The 22556-nt window shown below is 43.6% G+C and overlaps 2 protein-coding genes across 3 annotated transcripts in view; both read right to left on the bottom strand.

Annotated features, from left to right (window-relative positions):
- The window catches only part of numbl (NUMB like endocytic adaptor protein), a 52300-nt gene extending 43173 nt beyond the window's left edge, over positions 1-9127 (bottom strand). Inside the window, exon 1 of the mRNA XM_041940505.1 lies at positions 8892-9127. The gene's annotated coding sequence lies outside the window, so the exon portion shown is untranslated. The remainder of the gene's footprint in view (positions 1-8891) is intronic.
- Positions 9128-11357: 2230 nt separating this feature from the next.
- Positions 11358-21745, bottom strand: coq8b (coenzyme Q8B). 2 transcript variants are annotated; one of them, XM_041940460.1, is made up of 16 exons: positions 21661-21745; positions 20920-21101; positions 20557-20713; positions 20040-20245; positions 19301-19367; positions 18933-19007; positions 18389-18508; positions 18203-18288; positions 17843-17983; positions 17659-17740; positions 16770-16863; positions 16129-16270; positions 14141-14248; positions 13961-14026; positions 13624-13710; positions 11358-12571 (listed from the first exon to the last, which is right to left on the bottom strand). In XM_041940460.1, coding segments are annotated over exons 1-16 (1920 nt in total). In that variant the 5' UTR covers positions 21662-21745; the 3' UTR covers positions 11358-12265. The 2 variants fall into 2 exon arrangements, with proteins under 2 accessions (XP_041796394.1, XP_041796395.1); XM_041940461.1 differs by having other exon boundaries at positions 20557-20707.
- Between the last annotated feature and the right edge of the window lie 811 nt (positions 21746-22556).

The raw sequence follows: 22556 nt of genomic DNA, 5'->3' as shown, positions 1-22556 counted from the left end.
TAAACAGGGAACCTCTGTTGGCTGAAGGATTCTGTTTAACTCTGGTCAAAAACGTTGTCAGCAACTAAAAAACACAGCACTTATCTTTCAATATGTCTTCCACTGAACAAACCCACTTAAAATTCTTTGCCCTTCATATGCCTGTGAATCTTCAGTGTGTCACACACTGAGCATCAATATGCCAAGAAAGACAATTACAAATTAATTACATTCAGCGAGTGAAATAAAAGCAAAACTAGGTGGTGTTTGAGTGCCATAATGTCATGCAGCATTGTAAAACATCTGCCAGTTCTGACTGGTTGCTCTCAGTTCAAGGCATGAGGTAATATAATAAATTAGGCTGCAATAATTATAACTCTGGAATCTGTCCAAGTGAGTAAGGCCGTTTTTTGAATGGCTGTGTTCAGGATTCAAAGTCATTGCACATTTTCATTATGCTTGGAGAACTTTTAACCAGAGTCTGCAGTCTTTATGTCTACGTCTCTGCCGTGCTTTCCCATCCGTTCTTCCTAACAGCCGCGAGCGCCTGACATAATACCTGACTGACGGGCTAGCCGGCTATACAGACCGGGAAGGCCCTGGCTCGAGTGGCTGGCTGATTTACAGGCGTTCTGGGTGGCTGGCTCTCCACAGGCAAACCCTGAATCCCTACTGGGCTCTCTGGGCTTACTGGGTGGACCGGCTACTCATCTTCCTACAGTGCGGACAGACAAAGGCAGGTCTGTTCCTCTGGGAGCCAGCAGGCAGCGACTGCCACTTCCCCTGACCGGGAGAGGCAGACACAGAGAAGGGGGGAAAGGCAGCTAGATGAAGAAATTGATGTTTTGAGAGGAAAGGGAGAGGACTGAGAGAGATAAAGAGCAGAAGAGAAAAGACAGAGGGGGCTTTTAAACAACTGAGTGCTGAGAGGAAATTGGTGGAAAAAACAGGGAGGATTACAAAAAATTAGGGGGAGGAGAAGCGCACTTTGTGGAGGAAAGATCTGCAGGTCAGACGCTGCCCAACAGCTGCATATAGTCCAACATGGTTCTGGTATAATAACCTACAATCAATCAAAATGTTGCTTTCTATTGGCCTTTTCACAAAGTGTTTGCCTCACAGCCTCGAAGCAGTCACGACAGGGACCGTCCACTCTAAATGCTAACACTATCAAGCATCCCCGCGGGCGTCTCTCTCTTCACCGTGGCAGTGGCATTTTACTGCAGCTCGCCTGCGAAACTAGACACCCCCCCCCCCCCGCCCCTTTTCATCTCTCCCTCGGCTCTGTCCATCTCTGCAGCACCTACGATGGCTCCTCACCTCTCTCCTCTTGGCCTCCAGCCTCATCCATCTGCCCCAGAAAATAGCTGCTGTCGTGTGACAAGCAGTTTGGATGATTTGGATTCTCTTCAGCTCGTTTTTCAGATGTCTCCCTGCTATTCGTGTTTTTGTTTTGATGTCTTACATATCATTTAATTCACTTTTGAAAAGAACAGCCTTTGTAGCAGTTTCGCTAGAGTAAAGTCTGTCTGTGGCACATAAAAGTATTTTACAAAAAACTTTTTAATGGCATTTTAAGCTTCTGTGGCATCACTGCAATGTTTCTGCAGTGTGTCTGTGGTGCAGTACAGTGTTTATTATTGGCTTGTTTTAAACCTCATATACCTAATCACTTTTTCTAATCTCATTTGTTATGGCAGGGTATTCGTGTGAAATCCAGTTCTGGTGTGTTTTTCATATTCTTCCTTCCTTCGTCCTGATATTTTTATCCTTCTCACGTGTATTATCAGGATTACTACGCCTCGTTTTTCATAAGGGATCATTTCCATCACAGTGCTCTCTTCTTCATGATCATGATGCCAACAGCTGGGAGAGTGGGCCACATCTGGCACGCAGCTGGCCACCATAGAAAGACGGGCCGAGGGATGGGACTGAGAGGAGAGTAGCAGAAAAGAGGAGAGGAGTAGTGAGGGGCAACGGTGTGACAAGAAAATCTATACAAGGTATATCCAAGGTTGTTGAGTGCTGCTAACGAGACGAGAGGAGGAGCAGAAGGGGAAAAAAAGACACAATGAGACAAGGAGGAGCAGAAGAATAGACAAATTAAAGTTGGCGACACCTCCGGTTCTGTCAAAGTAAACGCAAAGAGAGCAGCACAGGGGAGAAGGAAGTGAGAACATATTGATGGAAAGATAAAACGGCAGCAAGGAAGGAAAAGAGGCAGAAACCAAGAGCGACAGACTGATGGAGGCATGAGAGGAGAGGGAGAGAGGAGTACAGTCATGTGGAGTCAGATGCTCCTAATCAGCTGCCTTGCTGTCAGAGCTCCTCGCCATAGCAACTATGAGTCATAGCACCGGTAAACAGAGGGAATGTTTTATAAACCGAAAGCCTCGCTGGCACACGTACACATTGACAAGCATACTGTAGCAGGAGATGAGCCACAAGCTGGGCTGCACAGAAAAGGACACGTGCTGCTTACACAAGATATCCTCTCCTGCAGCCAGTCATCGGTGACAGGTGGATTTATTACTGAGATTAGAGCAAACTTGCAGGAGGAACCTGGAGGAGTCTGTGAACCAAAAAACAAAGGATTCTTTGTTTTTTTCCGGGCATCAGCGATGACTTTTAGGAGGGGAGTCAATTCTCAAGAAGTATCAGCGAGCCAATGAAAAGACACTACTGGTATCTACAGTATACCAACTACATTTCTTGGGACAAATGGAGAGCAATAGACTTTTATTGGGTTAGCCTGCTCCCCTGATATGATTTTATTTTTTGAGTCACTTCCAAGCGGTATTTTTCAACTTCTTAGCTTCATCTTTGCTCTTCATCACAAAGACACAAACTGCACAATCACATTAGGGCCACAAACTGAAACACCCGACTGATGGTCCTGAAGAAATAAAAACCCCTGGTTTACTACAGCGACTGAAGACCAGCGAAGAAGTGCCAAAAGCAGCAACACAAAGTGGATTCCAGCTGCTCTCAAAACCACTACAAAGCTACACACTGTTGCAATAACACATTGGAGAGTGCTTTGTTCCTCTAATCCTTTTTGTTATCCAATAATACAGTTAGTCATTTTATCCTTTCACCAGGAGTTACAGTTCTTGAACAATGTCCGAGCAAAGTAGTTGCACCATATCAGTAACAATAAGGACAGTGAACTTTGCCATTAAATCTTAATGGAACTGTTAGCTCGAGGTATCACTTTACTGGATGTTTAATAAGCCGATACTTATAACAGAATTTGAGAGTTGCACAATGATACATCAGTCTATAATCATTTCTTTACAAACGCATCACATAAACAATCATTTTTGATAAAGATCCCATCTATAAAAACTCCCACACACTCTTTTTAATGAAGTTGTGTTTACATATCTGTCCCACATACAGTGGTGGAGAGATGTTTTCTCGATTTTTTGGACCTGCATATTTGGTTCATAGAGTCTGCTCACAGGTCTTGGCGAGTAACGTGCGAAAAAAGCTGTTTAAAGCCTAAAGCCTGTGCAAAGTCTGATTAATTACCTCAAGCAATGTCCCTATATCTGCAGTAAGCTAAAATCATCTGAGTTATCAGGCTGGATGATTTCCCAGTCTAGCTCTAATAAGCACGGCTCGAAGAACATTTACATTTCATAAGCGTTTAGTTAAAATAACGCCAGGAACACCATCACCTCCCTGTGCCATTCCTTTGCACTGTGTAGACTTTTCAAACAGTTTTGATCCACAGTCATGACCTTTCTTTTGCATGCACGCCATTGTATAAGCAGCCGCACATTTCCTTGCACAGCATGTGCACATGTGCACAAACAGTCAACATGTGCACCGAAGCAAAAGTCCAAAAATGTACCCGTTTTTACCGTGACTCATTCTTTTTTTCAGACTCGCCCCCTCCGTGTCTCTCTATCTGAATCAAACACACACAGAGCTTGATTCCTATATGTGTTTCCTATATGTGTCGTCAATCAGCAGAACACTGCTATCAGCTGTCCTCCATCCTTCACTCCGTCTCTGGGTCTCTGACTGCTTCAGACACGCCTGTGGAGCTATACAACACACACCACACAGATGCATGCCATCAACCATAAAAAAAATGCTTTAAGTGTTGTCACCCCACTCCTCCTCCACGCCCCCCGACTCTCTCTCTCTGTCCTTCTCCCCCTCTCCACTCTTCACATAGCATAGTGAATAGGCCCCTCTGTGCTCTGGAAGATTTAACTTGGGTTCTGTGTGTCGCTAACAATCTCTCTCCCTCTGCGTCACTCTGAAATAGTGCAGCAAAGAAGCCAGCGTCATATTAAATAGTGTTTTTTTTTCCACGCTGTGGGACTGAAGCTCAGCTACAGGCTTTGAATTATAACAGAAGAGCGCAGTGGAAAGTCGTTCTACGTGGGTTGTAGGTACTGTAAATAACACAAGATTAGAAACCAACAATGGCAGCGTTCCTCAGATGCATTACAGTGCAGTTAGGCCATCTGGGCTTATTTACCTCCACGTGTAGATCAAATGGAGAATCCTGATTATGCAACCATGATTTCCTTTAATCCAGGGACAGTTGAAAGCATCTATACTGTTTTTCCAGCACATCTGGCCATACCTTCACACAGCTAAACGTGATCTGATTTGGTCAAACAGGGGATGAGGGCTCAGCTCAAGGGTACTAATACTGGTTAAGGAATAGATGCTTTGGTACTCTTAACTTATAAAGGATTTTAATTGCTGACATTGTAAGGACGAGTTTGTAAATTGTAGATAACGTTCACAGCAACATCCGAGGAAGCTCAGATTTTTCTGAAAGCTCAGACATATCAGACTTGGCACTGACGCATTACGCCTGACAACCGAACAAAAATGGATGCCTCAACAAGATATAACTTGATACTTATTTTTTCACCTCATTTCACCTTTACAGTGGTATGGATCTTCTCATATATCTGTCAGCAAGATAGCTAATAGATTCATTCTGCCATGAATGTCACACGGAAACTGTGCTAAGCCTCCTCTGCAGGCAGTCCACACTTTGTGTAGAAATTGTGCAAAGCCAACACACCAGCGTTTTCACACTGCAGAAGGAGGTCCGGGGTTCTGTATTGGACATTCATGAAAGGTGCTAGGTGTAATTTGGGACAAACCATGTGAAAACAATCGACAAGCAGCAAACAAAGCAGTTGCTAAAAGCTTGGAAAAGGATATAGATCAAATCAGACCCTGGGGGGGGGGGGCATGTAGTGTTTCAGAGGCTCGTGTTTTTTCACTTTTTTTTACACACACGTCCCCCATCGAGCTTCAACAGCTAAACAGGCTGAAATAGGTCATCGCCAAAAAATAAATCAAGAGACCAATGAGACAAAAAATGCAACCCTCGCAACTCAAAGTGACAGTTATTAGTTGCAATGAGCGCTCCACTCGGAGTTGCGGCTGCCGAGAAAGACCCATTTCCACTTTCCTTGTTATCTGCAGAGGAAAAACGCCACTGAAGCAAAGAAATAAACTGCTGAGCGCCAAGGAAACACACACAGACACACACACATGCATGGTCAAACACACAGAGAAAAACACAAATCGCTGCCTTCACACATGAGCGTCCACTAGACAGGCGTTCAAATCCATTGCGCCAATCGTTTATCAATCCAGATCAACATAATGCACGGCAATAAGAGCCAATCAAACGCACACAAACAGACCGAAACAACAGGCCTGTGTGTGCGTGCTGTGAGCATGCCATTAGTGTGTGCAGTAATGGAACTATATGGGAGAAAGGAGTGGTTGCATTTAACTAGCCTGCAGAAATCAGATAACTACACTCAGCACATACTGAAGGCACTTAGGCATCAGACAGCAGAGCTGGAAGTGTGTGTGTGTGTGTTTGTGTGTGTGTGTGAGAGAGAGAGAGAGAAAATGAGAGGGAGGATGATGTGGACGTCAACATTAGAAGACAAGTGCATCTTCTGTGTTGCAGGTTCTGTGCAGACGGACATGATCGCACCCAGCGAGGAGACAAGTTTCTGACACGAACTTCAGACAGCGACCGGGGAACAAATGGCTTCCCTGTTGGCTGATTCCCACCTTTTGCTCTCCCTTCTGCTCGGCCAATCTCTCCCTTGTTCCCTTACATTACCACTCTCTCTTCTGCAGCCTCGGCCGTTCTCTCTGCCTCTCCTAATTCCTCCTCCATTGTCTTTGGCTCTCCTCCTCAGCACCCTGTTCTGCCTCTTTCCACCCATCGTCTCTTCCCATCCTTCCTCTCTTCACCATCTTTAAAGTACTTCAAATCTCATTAACGCTTTCCATTTCTTTAATTACTCCTACCACCAGAAATAGAACTCTGTAGTTAATTTACAGGTTTTGGTTGCAGGGTTTGGTTTCATTCATTAACACCCACACATATTACGAATGCACAGCACATGCAAGCATAGTACCAGTGAAACACTGTGACCCCTGTAAACACTATCAGCCAGTGTGTGACGTGGTAGACAGTTAGTTTAAATGGGAACTTTTTGCACTTGTACTCTTTCTCCTACAGTTCAAGTTTTTAAGAAGCAGCTGATTACAAACCAGAAATCCAGTCACAAATCTATAGAGGACTTCTTCTAAACTGGACGAGTCTCTGACCTGCAGTCTAATAAAGTGTCCAAAGGCTGGTGTGACCGGCTCTGAGGAAGCACACTGGGTCCGCCGGCAGTAGCAGGGCCAGGGCTGGAAGTGGAGCCGCTTGTTTAGCAGACCCACCCTGACCAGCACAAAGGGGGGCAACGCCCTCCTCCGCCACCAGCCAACACAGACGGCACCCTGATTGGCCAGCTGGATGACCTCTGATCCCCGTTGTATTGTGGTCTCAGCTGCGCCAACCCTCCCCCATGTGTGTGTGTGTGCGTGCCTGTGCATGGGTGTGAATGTGTTTGAGTTAGTGTGTGTGTGTGTGTGTGTGTGTGTGTGTGTGTGTGTGTGTGTGTTTGTGTGTGTGTGTGGACAACAAAAGACAAGCCAAGTCCTAATGCAGCAATCAGAGCACTGGAAGAGGGAAAATGGTCTAAGGGGAAATGGAGAGTGTGTATGTGTATGCATTAATGTGTGTGTAGGCTACTGCTGTGTGGATGGGGGTGGTGTAGTTATGTTCTTGTTGTGATGACTGAGTTGCAACAGTGATTAGCTACATCAGAGTCCATTTGTAGTCCCAGCCCTAGACCAGACCTCGCCTTCCACTGGCCCCAGCTCCAGACCAAACTTGAACTTTCTCTATGCTGTCTGACCAAAACTTTGGACTGATTCTAACCCCTTTTAGCCCAAACATCAGCCCAAACCCAGCCTTCCTACAGCCCCAGCACCAGAATGAATCTAGATTTCATCGTAGCCCAACTCTAGACTAAACCTATCCTTCCATTAGCCTTCTTTTAGCCTAAGCTACATACCAAATCTAGCCCCTCTCTAGCCCTATCTTTAGCCCCAACCATAGCCTAAAGCTGGCCTAATTAAGCTCATGGTCCAGATCACATTTAGTCAACCTCTAGCTCTTGATTTTAGTCCGATCCTAGCCAACCTTGAGCCCCAGCTCTGGACAAAACCATCTTCAAGCCTATTTTCAGGTCAAATTTAGAGCTTCAGTAAGCCGGATCCTGGGTCAGACCTAGCACCCCAGCCTGGCTCAGGAGCTGTCTGTGCAGGTGGTCTCGGCCTTGTGGGCTGAGACACCCTGAGCCCTGCAACTACTCTCTTAATACACCCCATGTGACTCTCTCTCTCTCTGTCTCTCTCTCTCTCTCTCTCAGAGACAGTAGATCAGGGTAGACCACCCCCTAACAGCATGACTGGCTGTCTGAGGAATGCCATGTCATGGAACAGATGGAGCCCCACAGACAATAGAGCCCCATGCATTTACTGGGCCTATATACGAAGGCATGTGCCAAGTGTGTAAGCCAGTGTGTGCATTACAGCCGCGCTCTCCAAGTCATTTGAGTGCCATGCTTTTTTCTTTTCATTTTCTGCAAATCTCCCAGGCAAGTGTGGGAGAGCTCACAGTAAGCTGTAGCACTTTTCCCAACAAAGAAAAAGGCCTGAAGAAGTTTGGAAATGATGCAATCAAACCCAAAAATCACTATTAACCACATGGCATGATGCAATGGAGAGAGGCAGAGACAATCCTGCAGACAGGTAGAATTATGGCCGTAGCCTACATATTCAAACTCAGTGGCCGTGCTGCCCCGGGGAAAGCACTTACACTTGCACCAGATTCTGTGACCCATCAGATTCTGTGACCCACATACTGTAGGACCCCCTGCACCCTACCCCTAACCCTGAAAATCGCATTAAGGTCACAGAATATGGTGTGTCACCTACAAACACCGTAATCCCACATGGGTGACTCTTCACAGCTCAATCGATATCACATCATCTCATTCCCACGCCAATAATGACGTCATAACCTAAATTAATGACATTAATCGGTGTCATAAGATCCTAATAAGGACCTATATCTCAATAGCAGGCCTATAAAGTTACAGCTTATTTTAATTGGAGTATTCCGATGAGATAATATCGATATTTAGAGTATCTGTGTGCCGGCAGTTTGGGGGAGAGCCGATCAGCCTCCTACTAGAATATACTTATTTCTCTTTATTTACGGATTAGGGATGTAAACCGCTATCAAAGGCTGGAGCTGCCACATTTCATTCATTTCACACATATGGGCCCGCTGGCGAGGTCCGTATCCAAAAGCGCCGCAGTTGTATCCAAACATTAGAATGAGCCCGAAACTCGCAAATCAGGGATTCTACATCATGTCGAGCGGATCGTACACTTCTTGATGGCGGATTCATTCATTATAAAGACGTCGCCGGGTCTCCAAATAACCCTGGAAGTGTCAGTAAACAGGGATGCCAGATTGGACGGGAAACCAGTGAACTCACCCAAGAGAACGACGGATGATCGGGTCCCCGCTCCTCCTCTGTGTAAATCCAGGACCCCGGACGGAAATATGTTACACACGAGAATAATATGTAAAAGGCAGTTTCACAAGATCTTCTTCATCCGCGCTGTGGGAAGAGATGGAGGCGATGTGGAGCCCAACCTGGTCGCAGCGCGCACATACACGCACACACACAGAGACGCACGCACACACACACACACACAAAATAAAAATGCTCACAAGAGCGATTCAAGGGAGATTTCGGTGAAATTGGTGGATCTGTAGTAATCTCGGATGCTTTGGTTGTTGACTGTGCACTTACTGGGCTGCTTCCCCCGGCTCCACCCGCTAACCCAGCCTTCCCAGTGCGCCCATTGGCACAGACGGCCGGACATGCAAATCCACTCTCCCCATTGATGTTTTCCAGAAAAGAAAAAAACCCCAGCAGGACTCAGTTTCAGTCGCTCAACTGCGCCACCATGCGGCACCGTAGTTACTCCAATCATCCCTGTAGGGAAATTCTCCTTTGGCTTGTACACAGTATTTGCAGCTGGAGGGTGAACAGCACCAGAGATCTTAAACAGGTGCCTTGCTCACGGGTTCTCTGTCAGGTCAGATGCTTTTCAGGTCGTGGACCTGAACTCAGGTCCTTCAGGCCATTACAACGAGCAGGGAAACTTCCAAACAGGTTCAACGCACTCTGTGGAATAACAGCAAGCTCTGTATGGCTCAGTCTTGAGTCATTATCCAGCCTTGATATCACTTAACTTCAAAGGTATGAATATAAAGGAGTAATTTTACTCAATTTGAATTCAAGTTCATATTTTATTTATTCAGTGAACGGCTCACTCTATGCCAAAGGCATTTTGATTTAGAGATTTTGTTTCAAAGACCTCTACACACTGTCAAGAATAAAATGCCGAACCAGCATAGATAGATAGATAGATATTGTCAAGTATATATAGTCCCCTAAAAATAGTCAAATTAAAGACCCCTCCACTTTTCGGACTCTTTTTGACACTGAAAGGCTGTCGTGGGAAGTTAAACTTTTGAAATGAAAAATATTACAAATCCTAAACTTTTCACTGATGTACTACTAAAAAAACTTTTTTGTGGATTATTTAAAGCAGACCATTTTAAATGTCTTGAAACATGTCTGGAGGGGATGTTTAATGATAACAAAAAATATACTGGAATTAGCCTTTAAAATAATGAGAAAATAATTCATTTTAGTTGTGGAATGTGTGAACAACTCTCAGACTGTTGAAAAACCCAAATCCTTCCCAGACTACTAAAGCAATGACTTCAATGTCCACAATGGCAGCCTTGCAGCCCTGTTGATAAATGCCAGAGTGATACCATGTGAGCTTAAAAATAAAAATGAAAACCATGCAAACATAAGGTCACTGTTGCCAGTAAACATCCCCAGGAAACTAACAGTAAAATTCCAATATAATTAAGCCAGCCCAGCCTCATAATATAAACAGCAAAAACCTACTGGGCAGAGAGACGGCCAGCCATCCCATAATGTTCACACTGAGGTCCCCAGAAGACCTTAATTCGAACATTTTTCATTCAGCAACACCAACAATAATTGAACCATAGATGTTTCTCTGCACATACATAATGAATGAATGTGTCTGCTGACATGCACCATGCGTTAACTTCAGAAACGGGCCCGTCCTGATTGAAATAACCCCTCACCATTCCTGTGTTAGCCCCAATGAAAAGTCTGAGACTCAGACCAGAAAGAGCCAATTCTCCTCCAATAAACTGAAGCCAGCTGCTTCTTACACGCAGAGGAGAGCTCCAACTTTCCATTGCGTGAACTACAAGAGAAGAATGTGCTTTTTATTCTCTCAACATGTGCTGCAGTTATTAACTGTGGCCGATTCCCAAACTCAGGAAAATAAACTGTGATTTTGATGGAGTGTATCGGAGCCAGCCTCGCTGTAGGAACAGCTCAGCAGCTGTACCATACAGGATGGAACAAAGCTCAATGGCGGGACACTAACAGCAAGTGCGAGGGGAGAAATGGTAAAAGGCTGCATCTTTCTCCATCCGCTTTTTACGCCGTCAGTGAAAGCCTCACATCCCAGCTCCTGTGGTGTGAGCGATAACATTTAGCGAGCATCCTGCAGACAGTCCTGTAGTGCTGTAATGGCTTGATGAGACAAAATAGACAGCGCAGCCGCGAAACAAAAATAGTTCCTGAAGAAAAAATAGACTCATCAATGCCACCATTAGCTCAATTCTGTGAGCCAGAAATATCGTATCAGGATGCGCACCACTCGATAGAAGAACTGTGTAGGTGGAGAATAAGGTCAAACATGGCCTCCAGTCAATGACATCTGCCAAAGAGGACTGAAACTGAAATGGAAACATCAATACAGAGTGAAGGAAGTCCTTGGCTCACAGCCTCTTCTTGACACTTGCCAGTAAAGCTCAATTTGTGATACATATAAATCTTTCATATTTTATTTAATAAAAAACAATGCACAGCACTCTGCCATATGGCTTACAATACACATCTCTGTCATAAAGAAACAGAAAAAAGGACTGACAGTATTTGACATTGTTGAGTTTTATGTAGTATAAAGTATAATGTAAGGCCATTACTCCATTAGACTAATTCCTTAAATAATCTGCTCATCTAGTCTGCCAGTCATCACATTTAGGAGGAAGCTTTATTTGCCAATTTATCAGGCGGCACACAAAGTCCTTCAAACAAAGAAGAGCACTTGGCAGCTTCATGCACGGCCTCTTATGTGTCCTCAAGACAGAGGATGGCCATTCTGTGGGAAATGTGGTGGACCTTGGTGTCAGGATGAATTCATTTTAGCAAGAAACTGCACACAAAGCTGGCGCGAATGTACAGCAGCACTGTGTAGTGTGTGACAGAGAGAGATGTAACCATTGAGCCAATATGACCAAACACACACACCAACACTCAAAAAGAACTAAATAATCCCCTCATCAATTAATATACAAATTTAATCACTAATGTAGCCATTTAGGCTTCAGCATATATTTGTTCCGACACAATTACCATCGCCATTATTTTCAAATTAAACGTCACAGTTAATAGGTATTTATGTTTGTCTGTACATGAGTGTGAGAGTTTACTCGGGCCTCGATGAGTCACCGACCGACATGTCGGGGTGGGATCGCCCAGATCATTATACGCTCGCACTGACGTCAGTGAGCTGTTGCACTGAAAGGAGACAGGCATAAACATCAATGGTCCATAGTCAGTTACATATTGTACAGTCTTAGATTAGTCTGATCCACTGTCTCTTGGAGACTCTTTTTCTGTCCCTTTTCCTGACAGCCCACTCTGAAAAAGTCCTAGGCAGTAACTTTGTCCCTGGCTGTCTACACAGTGGCCTGGGCTGCCCGCTCCGCCTGCCTCCTCTGGTTGTAGCTGTTGTACACATCCATGAACATGTCCCTGCACACTATTCGTGCATTCAGTTTGGAGCAGATGAGGAAGGAGCCGGCCATCTTGCGGTGGAGGGAGTACGTCTCCTCGGGCGGAGGGGTGAGGCGGTGGCGTAGCATGATGGGAATGAGGTTCTGGATGCGCTGAGTGGTGCTCTGGACGCCGAAGTCAAAGGGCTCCGTACAGGCAAAGGCTTCACCGAGGATCATCACTGCCTCCACATGGGCCTCCTGGAAGGCCTGGTACAGAGCGCGGAGAGGCGTTACAACGGCTATGTGTGCACATAATAAAAAAACTGAACTACAATTTCAATATAGAAGCTGTAAAGTAGAGCACAAACACGCTTTAAGCTGCGTTTTTGAGTGTGCACACTCTGAGACAGCCTGAGGAAATGTTCACTGGAGAGGGTGTAACCGAAAGTGTACATTACATCTTATGTAGCTGCACTGTATATAAGCTCCTTGATACAACTAGGATTCCAAAAGAGTTTGAGGCTGTGTAAAACCTAAATTAAACAGAATGTGATAACTTGCTTATTCTGAATTTGATGCAGCAACATGTTTCAAACAAGTCGGGATAGGAGCAACAACAAAGTTGTGGAACGCTCCAGGAACACCTGTTTGGATCATTCCACAGGTAAACAGGTTGGTAACAGGTCAGAGTATCATGATTGGGTATGAAAGGAGCATCCTGAAAAGGCTCAGTGATTCACAAGCGAGGATGGAGCGAAGTTCACCACTTTGTCAACACATGATTGGATAATGCAGATTATTACATGGGCTCAGGAACTTTATAAAACTGTTGTTGGTAAACACATTTGCAAATGATTGCATTCTGTCTTTATTTATGTTTTCCACGCCGTCCCAACTTTTTTAAAATCAGGGTTGTATACGTACGGAGCAGACAGTGCTGTTCAGCAAACACTGAACAACGTAGTACAGTGCTCAGTCTAAGATCGAATTCTTTACATTTACAAAGTAAATACAATTGATTTGAAATGGTTTTGGTTTCGGGTAGGTTTATAGTCACTGTCAAATGTGAATCAGTCATTCTTTTGCCTGCAACAAATTACATTCGAGTCTAATGAGAAACATTGAGACATTTTTCTATATGTGGACAGGGCTGAAAACATGACCTCGGGATCACTACGACTACAGGGAAACCACATCAAGCACAGGGAGCCAGACTGAGGTAGGAAGAGACACAAATAACGGAGAAGCCAGAAGAGACAGAGGAGGGTAAATCGTATGAAAAATAAATGAGCACAGCAGCAGAGACTAAAATACCTTACCTTGGCCTCGAAGCCTGTCAGGAATTTCAGGTCCTTCGATTTGGAAAGAACAGTGGCTCGATCACCCACAGAAGCTGCGTGCACCACCTGAGAGCACGCACACACACACACACACAGAGTAATCATGTTTATTTAAAGTGCTCCATTTTAAGGCTCTGGTAGACTGAAGAAGCTGGAACGTGTGCACATGTATTTGATAGTGTATGATCGTTTTTCCTCAGCAACTGCAAAAATTTCGCCACAGACTCTCATGCTTAATTATTCACAGAAATCCTGTTGCATAAATCATATTGTGTAGTTCACTGGTGGGCGTTATATAATTTTAGATTCAGCATACCTGTATGTAGTCATCTGTGAAAGATTCTGGGTAGCTTCTGCATGCTCCAAAGTCCAACAGAACAACCTGCAGACAAGATGAGAGTGTTATGCATCTGCTACATTTGAGGTTTCTTTTTTGAAGAGTTCAATATTTGGCATCCCTTTCTGTGTTACAACTTCACTTCCAGACTGCCCTCACCTTGTTGGTGTCCGAGTTGTAGAAGAAGTTGGCCCAGTTTGGATCCGTCTGCATGAACCTGAACTCAAACAGCTCCCTGAGACACAACTGGAGGATGTTGAAAGAGATCTAGAGATGTGAGGAGAGGTTTGTCTTCACTGTCATGTTGTTATTATCAATGTGATGTTTTCATGCTATAGCTCCTGTTATGGTTATATTCAGAATGGCCATCTCTGATACAGTGCACAGACACACACCTGTTGGTCCAAATATATCAATCTCAACTGCGTAAATGCATATTTATACAGTGACACAGAGTAATTTTCACTACTGCTGCACTTCATGTTCGAGGTTCTGCTGTATAATTTGAAGGAAAATAACTTTCCCTTTGCAGCAAATTCTTTTATTCAACGATAAAAGAAAATAACAACAAGTAGTAGACTAACACATTCTTCTGAGTGGTCCCTGAATGTAACACGCATGTAGCGGTTGATATCATGTCAATGGATCGTGGCGACTGTCAGGAAAACAAAAGTAGATATGGAGTGCTGTGCTCTCCAAGAGAAATAGACAAACAATTGTTTTGGTTTGTTTTTTGTTGTTTTTGTTTTGTTTTTTTTTATTAAAGTAAAAGGTGCCTAAATTCGTTAGTGGTTCTGAGAAACACAGTGTTATGCAGGCAAGATTTGTGGTGAGCGAGTGAATAGCCAAGAAGCTGAAACCTCCTTCAGTTTGTGAAGGAGAGCCTTGTTGCTGCTGTGGAGCTGCTAGAACCAGACAAAGAAAACTTGTTCTTAAGTGTCAGTTTGTCTGGAATAATTCATAGAGATGAAGGAAAACCTGACGAAGAAACTCAGTGATAGCAAGTGTGTGCATGATTTGACCCCCATGGTGGACATTACCAAGAACCTCTCAGAGCTGAACGTCAAGCTCCAGCAGCTTCTCAGCTCTCTGCTCTCAAATGTGAAATCATTTGAAGTGAAATTAAAGCTGTGACGAGTGCACCTGGAAAGAGGAAACACTCTGCATTGTCCTACTCTGCAAGAACAAAAGCCTGCTGTGACATCTGCATGTGCTGCTGAGTGTGAAAGCTCCTTCAGGCATTTGCTGAGAGGTTTCAGGACATGAGGAGTAAACAAAAACAACTGATTTGTTCTGCTATTTAATGTGGAACCAGCTGATCACAACCTACTACATGAAATCACTGAGCTGCAAAGCAACTCAGGCTCAAATCAAGGTACAACAACTGTATGTACGTCCTGAGGATTTTCCATTCTGAGGAAACATGCACTGAGGATTGCATCTCTGTTGAGGACATTTTTCTCCTGTGAGCAGCTGTCTCAGAACTGACTCCTGCAAAGACTCAGCTCCACTACAGACTGACTGACCCAAACCTGGAAAACAAGCTTCGAGTAGCATCATCATCATCACTACCATCTGACATCAGACGCCTCACCAAAGAGAAGCGGCTCCAGCCATCACAGAGGTTAGTGTGATAAACGTGTTTAATAATTTAGCCTGACCCTCGAAGGAAGTTATGAAAACTGAAATGGCCCTTGATAGAAAAAAGGTTTCCCACTCCTGTCATAACGTTTCAGCTCTAATTGGTTCCTGCAGTAAGAGGTTCAGACTGTGATGGGCTCATCTTTTAGCCACGTGGCTCTTATGTGAAATTCCCTTTTTTCACTTTCACTTCATAAATTGATAGACTATAGACCTTTTATTACTTCAAACACCAGTGTTACTCCTGGTTTCCCGATGTGTTATATTTGTGATATGGAAAAAATTGAGCATTACCACTTACTACAATAACAATATTTAATAATTTCACCTTATCCAGAACATTCTGATATAGTTGTACAAAAATAAGATTTATTCTAAGATTTTCTATAATACCACAAATGCCCAAAGAATTAGCCAAAAGATCTGGTTCTCCCCGTCTCCACTGCATCGCTCACATTTCATTGACACAAAAATGGGACGCATGTGCCTTTTGAGTCAACTCGCACCTGGTTCCTGGTCTCCTGGTCCAGGTCTACGCAGCGGTCCAGTGGGACTCCCTGTACCAACTCCATGGCCAGCACCCTGCGGCCTGACAGCTCATCAATTACCTCAGGGACGTGGAAAAACTCACTCCCCTCCAGCAGGGACCTGGAGGCCAGACAACCAACAGACAACCAATTACTGATACATGTGAAACCAACTGGAAGACACACACATGAAGATAGTTACAATGACTAAATACAAATACTTAACATAAGGCTGTTGTCTGTATTCAAATAAACTACATATGCTACCGAGACTGCAGCCTGTCTCCAATATTGTAATTAAGACAATATTAAAAAAACTTTAAAAAAAAATAGAATACCTTTCAAAACAACCTAAAAGTAGAAAGGTTTTAATTTCTATTAGGACCCAACCTAACAAGGAATAGACTGATTTGTAAATAAAAGAGAGAGAGAGGCGTATACAGTCAATATAGGCAGTTTTATAGCAGTAGTAAACATTTAATGAAATGTTGATCTAATTATGGATTAACCATCTTGAATCTTCCTTGGTTTCTGTTCTGCACAGTTTAATGGTGTGTAACATCTCACCAGGGGGCTTCAGTGTAGGAGGCTTTATAGCTCAACAGGCCACTTAAACCTACCTGAACTTTTTGGCACATTCTGCCTCCCTCTTGTAGTCACACTCCCATGCCAGCTCCCTCTGAAGAACCTCTAGGCTGCTGTCGGCAAACAGACCTGTGGAGAAATAGATTGTGCAAAACTCAGCAGGGAAGAGTAAAGAAAACATACAGACTGTCACCTGTAAACACAACAACGTGGTTTCTGCAGGTGAGCGTGAAAACAATTATCATGGTATATGTGGGACTGTGGTGGTGTACATCACTGAACACTGAATAAAACTGTGCCATCCTTAATTATGATAACTAGTTTAACGTTTTTTACTGATTTTGAACGTGTAAGACTACACATGACAAGGAAGCAAGTAACATCTCTATAGATGATGCAGATGCCCTCATTGTCACTCAGTAACAAACGTGTAATCTAGTTTTGACCTGACACCACAGCACCACCCCATGGTCTAAACCGTTACAGTGAAAATGCTGGAATGAAAGAGAACAGAAGAGAAACAAATCAACAGGAGATGCATCTACAGCCACCTCTTAGCGTAATGATGGGGGACAGTCAAAGAATAAGAATTTGGATATCTGATCCTCACTATATTATCACCAAACCTAATTAAGTAACTTACACAGAGAAACAACAGTTGTCGTTACCCATGTGCTTAAATTCTCATAAAGCTACTAAACACAAAGACTTTTTAGGCCCATTTCTCCCGATGAATGGGATTTGGATCATTTTAGATGATGAGTGGCATGAAGTAATGAAGCACTCTTCAACCATGACAGCTGTGGGAACCTTTCATACGCAAATCTATGCCTTTAACAGTATCTAATAATAACTGTATCAGCAGCTTTTCATTGAACAGAATGGGAAAACAGACATAAAAACAAATACTGATGTAGTTGTTACCTTCTGGCAGGACCACGCTCATTTTCAGAACTGACATCAGGTTGTTAATGTCACTGTGGATGCTCTCTGCCACTCCTGGGTACTGGGGGGAATATGAGAATGACAGACATAGACAATGACATCATTGCAGACAGAGAAAGAGAGAGGTTGTGAGAGAGACAGAAAAAAGAGTGTGTATGAATACCTGGATCTTCATGGCGATTTCTCTCCCATCTTTTAACACTGCATGATGCACCTGGCCGATGGACGCTGCAGCAAACGGTCTGTCCTCAAAGGAGGACAGCTTCTCTCGCCAGCCTGGCCCCAGCTCCTCCTCCAGAACTTTCTACACAATCAGAGCCACACTAAAGCCTTAAAATCTGTATCCGACCTTTAAAATCTACATCCATCAGCTGCACCTGAGAACAGCCAGACTAATGACAACAGACTTGGTACCTTGTCAGAAACACACACTGCAGCACTTTCTTTAGAGACTTTGACATCATTCACTGATAGCACACAAGATGAATAAGTGTCTGAAACAGGAGGGTCAGTTCATGCTTACATTCATCTGCCAGGTAGGCATGAAATCTGCGCTCTGCCGGACCCTCTCAAAGATCCTCTGCAGCTGGGGATTGATGAAGGAGTTGTCTGACGAAAAAATAGTGAGAAGTTTTCAAATTTCACTGCCTCGAAATCCTGTGACTGTGAGGACAACACTTTGCAGTGATGCTGTTGCCACGGTGCGTACCTTGAATGCTGAGCATCTGTCCTATCTTGAGTGCAGCGCCGCGGACCTTGCACAGTGTGTTGACTATTCTCTCAGCATTAGCCTCTGACAGGAGAGGGGAGTCTAACAAGGCACTCATGTCTACAAAACAAGCAGCACACACACATACACACAGAGTAGGATTATTAGCAGTGATATAAAGCACAACGTATTAAAAGTACAATTTGTGTTAGCAATTGCCTTAAAACTGCTATACGTCTATAAGTAAGCTCCAGCTCTTACTAGCTAATTGTAAAAAGCAGCGTGTAAAAACTGACAGTGGCACATCGTTAAACACTGCTCGTTTAACACGTATTAAAGCCTCTGTTTAAGTTCTTGTTAACAGGTTTAATTTAATGCCTGGCAGCTGCTGATGAATGAGAAACTTCTCCCGGGCCAACCAGCTGTCCACCTGTCTTCTGGATCTGCCAAGCATGCACTGGACCAAAAGCTGTTTTACAGGATGGGAGGAGAGAACAGCAGGGGACAGGAGAAGAGAAACGAAAAGAAGATATACGCCACATACCTCCTTTTTGTTTGCCTCCCAGTGACTGTTTTGCCACTTCTGCAATGGCACCAATTCCAAGTCCTACTGCCAGTCCTGCAGCAGAGAGACGGAGACACAAGTGATATTAAATTTGGGGCCACTTAACAGATGTTCGACGGAAGATATGACATTGCTGCAGCTGCAGGTAGTTGAAGAGTGAAATCACCTTTCATGCCTGGTATCTTTGACAAAAAAATTTTGAAATTCTGACACTAGAGAAATACTGTACATTACTGGAACGAGAAGGATTTTCTCTTGGACAACAGTGTATGAATACTGTGCTGTCGCAAATATGATCTGCACTAAAACAGAAAAACTAATAGTATAAAAATGTATATTGATCTTACCGCCAAAATTCACCAGTCTACTGATTCTTGTGGCGGGAACCTTCCTCTCTCTGGCACGGTCGCTAAGCTGCGGGAAGACATAACAGATGGCAAAAACAAATCTTACATCATCATATTATTGTTTGAAATCATTTGATTGTTATTCCTTAACTCTTGACTTAAAACCAAGGGAAAAACTTTTCAGACAGTAACCTTGAGTTACATCACAATGGCCAGCATACTGTATATGACACACATTACATGAGTCAACTCAAAATATGGTCCTAGGACCTGTTTGTGGTTCATCTCCTGCACCTGCTACTGGATGCCACTATGAATATAGAGCTAATGTGTATTTACTCAACATGTGTGCATAAGAGAAACAACCATTATCTGGCCTTGATAAAAATATTTTAAACTATTGGTCAATCAGAGCCTGTGATAACAAAGTGTTTGTATCATTACTTATCCATTTAAGGCTTAATTTTCTAAACAATCTATCATACATATTACATCATCAGCTGTCTCTGTCTAAACAATAACTCACATTACAAGGCAAAAATGTATAACTGGAAAATCATATAATGACCACCTCCTCATTCCTGGATGTGGCTCTTTAGATTCTTGCCTGTTTGTCAAAATAATGTAAAATGATTACTAAAACTAACAGAATATAAAACAAAAAATGGACAGTCTGCTTTAACACATATTGCCCTTTCTTTTTTTAATATCAAAGTTGGTATGGAGTCCTTCAACCAACCTTCTGTCTGACAGGTTTGACCAGGGCCTGCTTGGCCTCTCTAGCTTTCTTGATGTCCTCTGGTGTGAGTCGGGCAACCACAGAGTCGTGGACCGACCTGGTCTGGAAGAGGTACGGATGGAGGCCGTGGGTCGTGTGGAGAAAGCGAGCACTCTGTCCTGGCCAGCCCGCCCCTGCAGGAGCTGCGCCTGGGGGAGGAGGACCTCCTATGGCAGGAAGTAGAGAACATGACGTGAACATGACAGAGCCATTATGTGGCTCTATTAAAATCTTATATCATGTTTGCCTGTGTGTTAAGCCTGTTAAAACACAAGAAAACAAAAAAAAAACTTAAGTCAAGACAGAAAATTACAGTTTTCCAGCACTTGAATATTCAAGAGCAAAATACTGATAAAATGTACTTCACAATGTTTACATGGCATCAGATTTCTATCATTCCTCAAGTCCAAAAGATGCTCTGATGATGTGAAAATTATGTCACCTCCAGCATATGTTAACAAGCTCGTAGTGCCAATACCTGTTGGCATGCCTGCTGCAGCTCCAGCCTCTGTCTGGCTTTGCTCTGGAACATCAGGGGGGAACTCGGACCCCATGGCCCATTTGGCTGCTTCATCAGGGTCCATCTTCTCCCAGCCCTCCGCATCCGGAAACACATCCTCCTGTATTGACTGTTGCTCCAGACAAAGCAGAGTTGGACAAGCATTAAATAAAAATAAATAAAAATACTATATGGACATATACTGTGACTTGGGAGTGCTGTTATTTTTGTATTAGTGAATCTATCAGTTACTCCATTACACAATTTGGTGCACAAATAATGTCAAATGACCATCACAAGTTCCCAAAGCAATGGATTCTAGGTCAATGCAGGGATCCTTACCTCATTGCTGCCACCCATGAAGGTGCCCACAAGTCCTTCCACCACGTCCTGAGCAACTTTGAATCCTGCCCCCATGGAGGAGTTGCAGGCCATTAATCGGAGCTGTTCTCCCTGGGTGGTGACCAAGGCAGACCCCACTTTACCTGCCCCACGCAGCACCTGCATGACTTCTGATAGCATCACTTCATTCAGAAAGGTGGGGAGAGAGGAGGGGGTCAAGTTGGTGTAAGATAGTAAGACAATAAAGGGAAGTTATTAAAGTAAATTACAGCAAATACCAGGCACACCCACCAAACTCATCACAAATAATCAAATGTCTAATACATCGCCGAAGATAACTGTAACGTGACGGATAAACGTAAACATTCGCGGGGTGATATGTATGTTCTTCACCCTGGGTGTGATTGGCTACCCATGTTTCAAGACATGCTAAGTGTCGTGAACACGTGTCGCCGACTGTAACAGTGCAACAGTGATTCGGAGTCTAGTGAATACAAATTTACAACACACTTGAAGAACCACAGATAACAACATTTACATTACACGCGCCTCTGTTAACTAGCCCATTAGCTCCTGTACAATGGTTTGTGTTACCCGTGTTGTGTAACGACTGCAACTGTCTGACTGAAGCTTGAAATCACATGCTAGCTACTTCCAAACACTTACACACAGGGTTTATTCTTCTACAGAAAAAGACGTTTTGGCTGACACAGTCTGCTGTGTGCATATAAAATTACTCACTTTTCCTAAAGCTGTGCTGTCCAGGGTGTTCTCGGTGACTGTCCTCTTGCACCACTGTCCGAATGGGTATTCTGTTTTGCAACGATCCAACACCCGGAAGTCAAATTTGACTGACTTGACGGGGTACCAACCACGATCCAAGTTTTAATAAGGCGGAGGAACCCAGTTGTGAAGGGAGGAAGGGGGTATTATTTTAACCAATAGCAGTACCGAACACTAGATGATTGACATCTAAAGTAGAATTGATAGTCCAATTACAGTCAGCATAAGGTGGGTGTAAAATGAGAAAACATCCAATAAAAATTAAGAGAGTGTTGTCGTTTTGGAAGAAGGTACCAACCACTGTACGGTTTTTAATAAGTAGGCGGAACCCATGGTGAAGGTCGGAAGGGGTGTATTCCTTCAACCAATAGCAGGGCAGAACACTGGATAATGGGCGTGTTAAGCATGACTTATAGTCCAATTATAGTGAACATAAGGCGGGCCTAAAATGGTACACCGTCAAAAGAGAATTAAGGGGGTGGTGTCGTTTTGGAGGATGCCTAAATACACGTGCAGCGAGGCACAGTTACCAAACAAGAGAGGTGGTGTACTATACAGATGTATTCTAAGTGGTAACGTGCAATTACACATTTCAGCTACAATTTAGACGTCACGTTCAAAATGTTTGTTCAATTGTTGACATATTTCTTCCAGGCCACCCACTGCCATAAGATCTAAACTTTACTTACATGTATCTGCAGCATTTGTGTATGTTCTGCAGTCATAGTAGTTTTTTCGTTGAAAAAACTGCCATAGAGATCTATTATGCATTACAGACATTGAGTTTTGGTATTTTGGATACTGTAAGATAGATTTCTTTGTCTCACAATGCAATTTGTGATATCTTAATAGTT

The sequence above is a fragment of the Chelmon rostratus genome, chromosome 7 (assembly GCF_017976325.1).
Source record: "Chelmon rostratus isolate fCheRos1 chromosome 7, fCheRos1.pri, whole genome shotgun sequence".
Classification (NCBI taxonomy): domain Eukaryota; kingdom Metazoa; phylum Chordata; class Actinopteri; order Chaetodontiformes; family Chaetodontidae; genus Chelmon; species Chelmon rostratus.
Note: the sequence above shows the minus strand (reverse complement) of the source record. Positions and strands in the feature narration are given on the sequence as shown.